The 8,811-nt window shown below is 40.1% G+C and overlaps 1 protein-coding gene across 1 annotated transcript; it reads right to left on the reverse strand.

Annotated features, from left to right (window-relative positions):
- Positions 1-3,999: 3,999 nt before the first annotated feature.
- nppa (natriuretic peptide A) lies at positions 4,000-6,248 on the reverse strand. Its single transcript, XM_053424703.1, has 2 exons — positions 6,138-6,248; positions 4,000-4,335 (listed from the first exon to the last, which is right to left on the reverse strand). The coding sequence occupies exons 1-2, from the start codon at positions 6,246-6,248 to the stop codon at positions 4,000-4,002; spliced, it is 447 nt and encodes a 148-aa protein (XP_053280678.1).
- Between the last annotated feature and the right edge of the window lie 2,563 nt (positions 6,249-8,811).

The raw sequence follows: 8,811 nt of genomic DNA on the forward strand, positions 1-8,811 counted from the left end.
GACCCTGAACTAATATTTATATGTGGAGCTGTTCAGATCAGTATTGTGATTATAGGTCAGTAGTTTGGAGCCGGTTGGATAATGCAGAGTGGATTAACAAAGTACTTCCTGTTTCCTGGCGATTCAGTAGATGGCGCTATGACACTGAGGAAATATTGACACATAGAGCTGTTCAGGCTTGTACTCTTATCATGTGACAGAAGTTTGGTAGTGATAGGACAATGCACAGTGGACTTATGAAAACATCGTGTCCTTTGGCGAAGGATGATCCTTCGCTGCACCTCAATGTTTAAATGGTTTGAGGAAAAGTCACAATTCTGACCTTGATTCAATGACTTGACTGAGCTCATTTGAGCTGTATATCGTAAAGCAGCCAGGAGCAGTTCATCAAAGTATAAAACATGTCACTTCATGTTGCCACCAGGGGGCGCTGTGATTTCAAGTCATAATTTCTGTGTAGATGTCATCAGGCCGGAACTTTTGTCTTACATGTCTAGTTTGGACTTGATTGGACCATGTATGTTCGAGATACAGATGCTCGTGTTTTGATGGCGTGTTACCAAACTTTAACGCCACGCCACGGTCACACGGTGTGAAGGAAAAAAAATCCCTAAATCGGTTTTTATCTCAATCTTGTTGTGATGACACTCATCTGAATTTGAAGTTGATCTGAGGAAAGCTCTACGACAAGTAAATCAAAGTAAAAATGTGGAATATGGCTAAAATGGCCACTAAATCCAAAATGGCGGGCTTCCTGTTTAGTCTAGCATATCTATCCAAGAGACGTATTTGTTTGTTATGAAAAGACACATGCCCAAATCGATTTTTCTACATGTCGGCCAATCGTAGTGCCGGGGCTGCCCGTTAGGGGGCGCTAGTCAGTTACTTTGCCACGCCCATTCCTTAAAACCATATGAAAATCTTCAGGGGGGGGGGGGGTTGTTGTTGCACACATGTAGTTTGAGTGAGATAGAACCATGAACACTGAAGTTAAAGCAATTTCGTGTTTCACGGCGAGTTGATGAACTTTGATGCCACGCCATTAATATGGCGTTTGACGAAAAGTCACAGTTATCTTATGCCTTCATTATCAATGTCTTGAGACCCATTTGATACAGTTTGACATGGTTGAGGTCAGTGGATGAGGAGGAATACATCCAAGTGTAAGACAAGCAAAAAACAAGACATTTCCTGGTGCCACCAGGGGGCGCTGTGATTTTAAGTCATTATTTCTGTGAAGATGTCATCAGGCCGGGACTCTTGTCTTACATGTCTAGTTTGGACTTGATTGGACCATGTATGTTTGAGATATAGATGCTCGTGTTTTGATGGCGTGGAACCAAACTTTGACGCCACGCCACGCCACGGTCACACGGTGTGACGGAAAAAAAATTCCCTTGATCATTTTTTTTCTCAATCTTGTTGTGATGACACCCGACTAATTTTTAAGTTGATCTGATGAAAGCCCTACGACAGGTACATTAAAGTAAAAATGTGGAATTTGGCCAAAATGGCCACTAAATCCAAAATGTCGGGCTTCCTGTTGCGTTTTTCACAATGCTCCTTGAGACTTTTTTTCATGACTGGTCAAGATACAACTTTGTCCCGATTTTGGGGAAGATCGGTCAAGGGGAAACATAGGGGGGCTGTTGAGCCATTTTGCCACGCATAATTGCCTTGGTGTGCCCCCCTGGCTGTTGAGCCATTTTGCCACGCATAATTCAAATTACCTAACCCTAACCCTAACCCTACAATATCCACAGACCGTGAATTTCCCGCAAAGTTTCAGAACTTTTTGAGCATGTTTAGACCCTGAAAAAGCCCCCCAAAGGGAAATAATAATAACAAGACATTTCCTGTTGCCAGCAGGGGGCGCTGTGATTTTAAGTCACGATTTCTGCTTAGATGTCTTCAGGTCGCGACTGTTGTCTTATATGTCTAATTTGGAGCCGATTGGACCAAATATGTCCAAGATACAGAAGCTCGTGTTTTGATGGCGTTTCATCAAACTTTGACGCCACGCCACGGTCACACGGTATGACAAAAAATCGATCTTTCAATAACTTTGGATTTCCATTTTGTTGTGATGACACTCGTCTACATTTTAAGTTGATCTGATAAAGCTCTACGACAAGTACATCAAAGTAAAAATATGGAATATGACCAAAATGGCCTCTAAATCCAAAATGGCGGGCTTCCTGTTGCATTTTTCATAATGCTCCTGAGGCTTTTTTTTGCATCTGGTCATGATACACAATTATCCTCATTTTCGCGAGGATCAGTGAAGGCTAAATGAGGGGCTTTTCCGTAGGTGGCGCTGTTGAGCCACTTTGCCACGCCCATTTCCAAATTCTCCAGAATACGTGCATTTTCACCACTCTCTAATTTACTGCAAAGTTTTCCAACTTTTTGAGCACGTTGAAAAATGCTCAGAATAATCCTTTCAATTTCAATAGGGCCTCCCAACGGAGGTGCTCGGGCCCTAACTAGGGCTACGTTGTAGCACTAACGGGCCCGAGCACAGGCGATTTCAAGTCTGTTACGGTCAGTGAAGACAGAGCCATCGACGACCAAGCGCAAGTCTCTTTATTGCGTGCGTTTTAAGCTCTGGAGCAAGGATAAACGCTTCACTTCCTGTAGCCAGCAGGTGGCGCTATGTTCTCAAGTCATGGTGTCTTTGTAGATTTCATCAGGTCGCGAATCTTGTCTTACCTGCCTAGTTCGGACTCGATTGGACCAAATATGTCTGAGATACAAAAGCTTGTGTTTTGATGGCGTGTTATCAAACTTTGACACCAGGCTACGGTCACACCGTGTAACATTCACGTAAAAAACTCTCCTTTTAGCCTCAATCATACACTAAAGTTATCTGTCAACATTAATTGTCTAACATCCATAAGTGTAATTTAGGTGCAAACACATTAAAACTGTGTGAACTAAATTCTTAAGCCCTGGGAATGAAGATTTGGTCCTTGGGCAAACCATGGTCTTACAGTGCCCTCTAGTGACTCAATATTGCAATAGTGCAGGTACAGCTCAATCATCTTGATTTAAACCATGGTCTTACACTGCCCTCTAGTGACTCAATATTGCAATAGTGCAGGTACAACTCAATCATCTTGATTTAATGATCAAACTCTGGCGCCACACCACGGTCACACCGTGTGATGAAAAATCAATCTTTTAATAACTTTCATCTCCATCTTGTTTTGATGACACTCATCTACATTTTAATTTGATCCGATGAAAGCTCTACGACAAGTGCGTCAAAGTAATAGTGTGGAATATTGGCAAAATGGCCACTAAATCCAAAATGGCGGGCTTCCTGTGTGGTTTAACATATCTGTCCAAGAGACTTATTTCTTTGTCATGAAAAGACACATGTCCCCATAGAATTTTGTAGATGCAGGCCAATCGTAGTGCCGGGGCTGCCCTTTAGGGGGCGCTAGTCAGTTATTTTGCCACGGCCATTACTTAAAGCCATCTGAATATCTTCAGGGGGGGGCTGTTGATTCACCCATGTAGTTTTAGGGAGCTGGACCCATGAACACGGAAGTTACAGCGATTTCGTGTGTCTTGGGGAGTTGATGAACTTTGATGGCACGCCATTAATAATCCGTATTATGAAAAGTCACAGTAATCTTATGCTTACATTATCAATATCTTGAGACCCATATGACACAGTTTGACATGGTTTCAAAAAGTGGATGAGGAGGAATACTTCAAAGTGTTAGACGTACCAAAAACAAGACATTTCCTGTTGCTACCAAGGGGCGCTGTGATTTTAAGTCACGATTTCTGTATACAGGACTGTCTCAGAAAATTAGAATATTGTGATGAAGTTCTTTATTTTCTGTAATGCAATTTAAAAAAAACAAAAATGTCATGCATTCTGGATTAATTACAAATCAACTGAAATATTGCAAGCCTTTTATTCTTTTAATATTGCTGATTATGGCTTACAGCTTAAGAAAACTCAAAATTCTGATTTGATTCTCTTCAGCCATCATCAGCTGCAGTTTTACCTTTTCCACCATTGCATCCCAGACCACTGGCGTTCCGAATTCGGTCCATTCGGACTCCAAAACAACTTGAGGCCCGTTTCCTCGTGTTCATCAGAAGGTCCTGCAGATGGCTCCCCTGACTTGTGGGCTTGGTGTGGCCTTCTGCTGGTGGTTCTTCTGACAGATATTCTTGTTCCTCCTCCTGGCTCCATCCTCGACCAACCTGGCTGTGCTCAGACTCTTGGTTTGTCTCTTCATAATCAGCTTCAGAATCCTCCTCCTGGGCTGCTTCGGCCAGCTTGTCCTCAAAGCTTGTTCGTCTCTGGTTCGACTCCACGGAGAGACAACAAAAGACGAACCTGTATTGATCTGTCCAAAAATCCAAGAGTCTCCCTACCCTGTCTAGTGCCCCTGAGCAAGGCACCTTACTCCCCCAACATCTGCTCCCCGAGCGCTGTACATGGCTGCTCACTGCTCTGTGTGTACTGCACCAGATGGGTCAAAAGCAGAGATTAAATTTCCCTAGCTGCATGAGTGTGCCTTTGCATGACTGTGCATGTGTTTGGGACGAATAAATGCATCTTTCTTTCTTTCTTTTCTTTCAGAGCGCTCCAGTAAAGACTGATGTGGAGAGATGAAGAGGGGTGTACACTTAAAACCCAAGCATTAAACCAATTTGTTTTAGACATAGGAAGCCTGCTTGTGAATCTATGACTGCAGGAATCCCAGAACATGGTGTTGGGTTTGTGGGAAATTGTGTTTGTTGAAGGCTGCTCTAGCCATAACAAGTAAAACTATGCTAGTAAAGTTGGAAGCAAGCAAGAATAAAAGGGTCAAACTTTGCCTTGACCAAACCGAGAGATGAGTGATGAAGTGTCTGTTAGATTTTTTTTCTCAAAATTAAAAAAAGGTAAAAGCACAATAAATGTAAAATATATGAATCTATGCAATGGATAAAATATGTGATGTATCTACACCTACATCGCACATTGTAACGCTTCTCTGCACCTTCATTTTAAGGGGATTTTGAATTGCAGTTTAAAGATATGAATCTAAAGGGCGGCTATGGCTTAGGGGGGTAGAGCGGTCGTCCCCAGTCTTCCCCATCTGCATGCTGAAGTGTCCTTGGACAAGATGCTGAACCCTGAATTGCCCTTCATAGGTCAACAAAGTGCTGCTAATAGATGCACTGTATGAATGTGTGTGTGAATGGGTGAATGTAAAACTGTACTGTAAAGAGCTTTGAGTGGTCATAAAGAGTAGAAAAGCGCTATATAAATACAAAACCATTTACCATTTACTGCCATATACCTGGGGGTGAACTATGTAGTTATTATTGAGTAAACCACTAAACACGAGTTTTCAGTCGATTGCATTATTACAAATATTAATGGAATCTAAAAAGGGTTCTAGGTCTGGAAAAAACACTGGGCTGAGGTGAAAAAGTTTGTATATTGTGAAAAACGAAAGGCTACATATTGCAAGTGAAAAAGGCTTTGTGTATATACTTAAATGTGCATGAAGCATGTGACATTAATGTTACTACTTTGTTTCTCATTAATTGGCATTAAAAAAAACATATTTGATGAATTTTTAATAGCAATAATAAGACTATAGCAGGAGTGAGTGATAGGTTTATGTTAGAAGATCGGTTTAATCTCTTCCCATCAATAACAAAAGCTCAGCACTGGGCTGTTAGATTTCATGAAAGCATTTAAGGAGAAACTCTTTGAATAACTCATACTGTTTCACTACAGCAAGCTTTCCCCCATTTAATAGTGTGGTTATGAACATATGAAGACTGAGCCAACAGCATGTAGTTTTATTAAATTGTAGATACATTTTAACGACCATTTTGCTTTAACGTTTTCCAGGCGTGACAATTAAACATGAAACACTTATTTATTTTAGATTTGTTGTTGATAAGCTGAAACCCTCAGTTTTAAGAGTAAATGTAAAATTTATCTTTATCTACAATTAGTGTTATTAGTACATTGGTGGGCACACTACACTTGCTGCTAAATGCTTTCTCATCATTGACCATGGAATACAAAACCTGTCTATAACAGAAATCTACCTGATCTTTCCAAGGACAGTGTTAAAACTAAAATAATTGCAAACGTGATTTCTTACCTTGAGCTGAGCAAGGTCATTGGTTGAAGTAGCCCTTCCAAGTATGTGGCTGCTAACCAGTGTGTGGTGACACGGTAGAGCCAGCAGGCCCCATATGACAGCAGTCCTCATATTATCCTATTGCTAATACTGATACTACAGTCTGTACAGCAAGATTTTATATACGTACACACAACACACATACAGTACATGCACCATGCAACAGACAGCCAGTGTCAGTAGCTCATCATTTTGTAGACTGCTTCGAGAGCATTCTGACACCTCTACATGATAAGGTAGTCAGATGTCCCTTAAAGTGGTGCTTGATGGTAAGTGATGTGTGCATGCGTGAGTGTGTATGTGTCTTTAGGACCTTTTCCAGTATAAACACTTACCTTGTCAAAAAGCAGTGGACCTCATGGAGATCAAAGCCTTGTTCTACTGAGGAAAAAACTATTTTTGAAGTTCTGGTTAAGGTCAGGGTTATTATCGGAATTGTGGTTAGGTGAAGGTTAAATTAACCATAAGGTTTTGGTTAGGCTGTCCTCAATGGATGAAGTCAATGCAAAGCCCTCATAAGGATGGCTGTGCTGTGCGTGTGCGTGTGTGTGTGTGTGTGTGTGTGTGTGTGTGTGTGTGAACGGCTAGCAAAGCATTACTTGAAGCTGTGAATGCAGTCATGGCAGGAATGTGTTATTCACCACGCAAATACTTGACACTGTCTACCCTCCTGAGCCTGAAAACGACCATAGTAGGCTGAAACTGCTGGGGCTACAGGAGTGCTTTATGGAAGCCTGGCGTGATCATAGACTCATAACAGTAATATATGTATATTTATTGTATGTGTGTGTATACACACACACAATGTGCCTCATACAAGAATCATTCGTATAAACAACTTTTGTGTTACGTTACTCGTACAGAAAAACTTGCTAAATTCACCAATTTTCTTCAATCAATCAAATTGTATTTGCGTATTCACAAGTCAAAATTTGTCTCATAGCACTTAACAAGGTGTGACATCCTCTGTCTTTAACCCTCAACAAAAGTAAGGAAAAATTACCCCAAAAGACTTTGGGGTAATTGTCCCGTGTAACTGAGAACATCAGTAAAATAACAGTATTTACAACATAGATCAGGAGAAACAGTTTGTAACATGAGGGAAAGGTGTCTCAATGTTTAAAATATTTGTACTTAAGAAGATGTCTGATAGAGATTAAAGGAGCAGCAATGACAAATGAATTGAGGAGTTATTGTCATTAATGGTGAGAATGTAAGTAGTAAGTAAGCCCAGACATTATTATTCATATCAAAACAAGGTCATTTACCTCTTGTTTCAACCCAAAGTGGCTAAGCTAGCCTTCTCAGCCACGCTGGTGTGTCCGAGAGTCTGTGAGTGCACCACGTAGGAAGATATTACGCTAAAAATGTGGTGTAAATGACGCAGTTTCGACACTTGCGGACACTTGGATGACACCACACAAGCAGTATTTTCTGTTTTATTATGTCTGAAGTGTACGTCACCATCATGAGTAGATAAGTAGATGAGTGAATTTAAATTTGTTGGTGAACTATCCCTTTAATTTGATAAAGAGGGAAAAGAGGAAAGAGAAGCTCCAAACCTATAGCAGCATAATTAAGAGCTTGTCCAAGACAGACCTGAACCAGCTCTCAGTATAATATATATTTATATTGAAATACTTTCTATTTACATACATAAGAAAGCCACAATGTTCCTTGTAGTAGGCTAGACTGGACAAACTAAACACCCTTTGAGTTTTTATGAAAACTGAAGGTTACCACAGGTTCTCTGTCATGTTTGGAAAGGGAGGATGGGGTGGACAAATCGGGATCAAAGATAACTATCAAATTCCTGATGTCTCTCTAAGATGTTAAGAGTTTTACGAACTCTGTTTTATCTTGTGTTTTCAATTTTCTTACAAGTACAAACACAATTTACAGTCACAGTCCATCTCATGTTAAATTTGTCTGTTGTTATCGGCAAACCTTACCTTTTTTTTCATCCGCAAATGGAAAACTGAAAAAAAATTTACATAACAAAATATTTTTCAACCAGCCACAAACAATGTAGTTACAATTTCAAAGGAAGTTTTTAACAACAATATAATAATTTCATTATAACAGAGATTCCACTTTTACTAGGGGCTGGGATTCTGTGCTGGGGTCCCTCTTGTTTTTCCCAATGTTATAATTATTCCGAGGAAATCCATCTTACCACGCATGAAAAAAAATCAAACCTTGCACATTCAGTGGATATAAAAAGGCTATACACCCCTGTTAAAATGCAACGTTTTTGTGATGTAAATGTAACCGGTCTCTCCTTTGTGTGGTAAGCTCTGCGTTGTTTCTGGATTTTATGAAGATGACCGGTACTTGTTTTCTGACACAGGACTTTTATTACTCTGTTCAGAGGTTCAGCAAAAGAACCGAAAACATCATTCTTCATTTGGTCACATGCCGCTCTCAGCCAGCTCCAGAACATTTTAAATACAATCACAAATTGTTTCTAATAAAAACTAAAAGGCCTATATAAGAAATAATAACTTCAAAAATACTCAAAGTATTCATAACAATAATTAACAAAACCATAATTTACAATGCCTTTCAATGTCTCACATTCACTCAAACCCATCACACATCATGAAAAGAATCACATTTTCTATTTACAAAATCA

This window comes from Pleuronectes platessa, chromosome 6, assembly GCF_947347685.1.
Source record: "Pleuronectes platessa chromosome 6, fPlePla1.1, whole genome shotgun sequence".
In the NCBI taxonomy this organism is placed as follows: Eukaryota; Metazoa; Chordata; class Actinopteri; order Pleuronectiformes; family Pleuronectidae; genus Pleuronectes; species Pleuronectes platessa.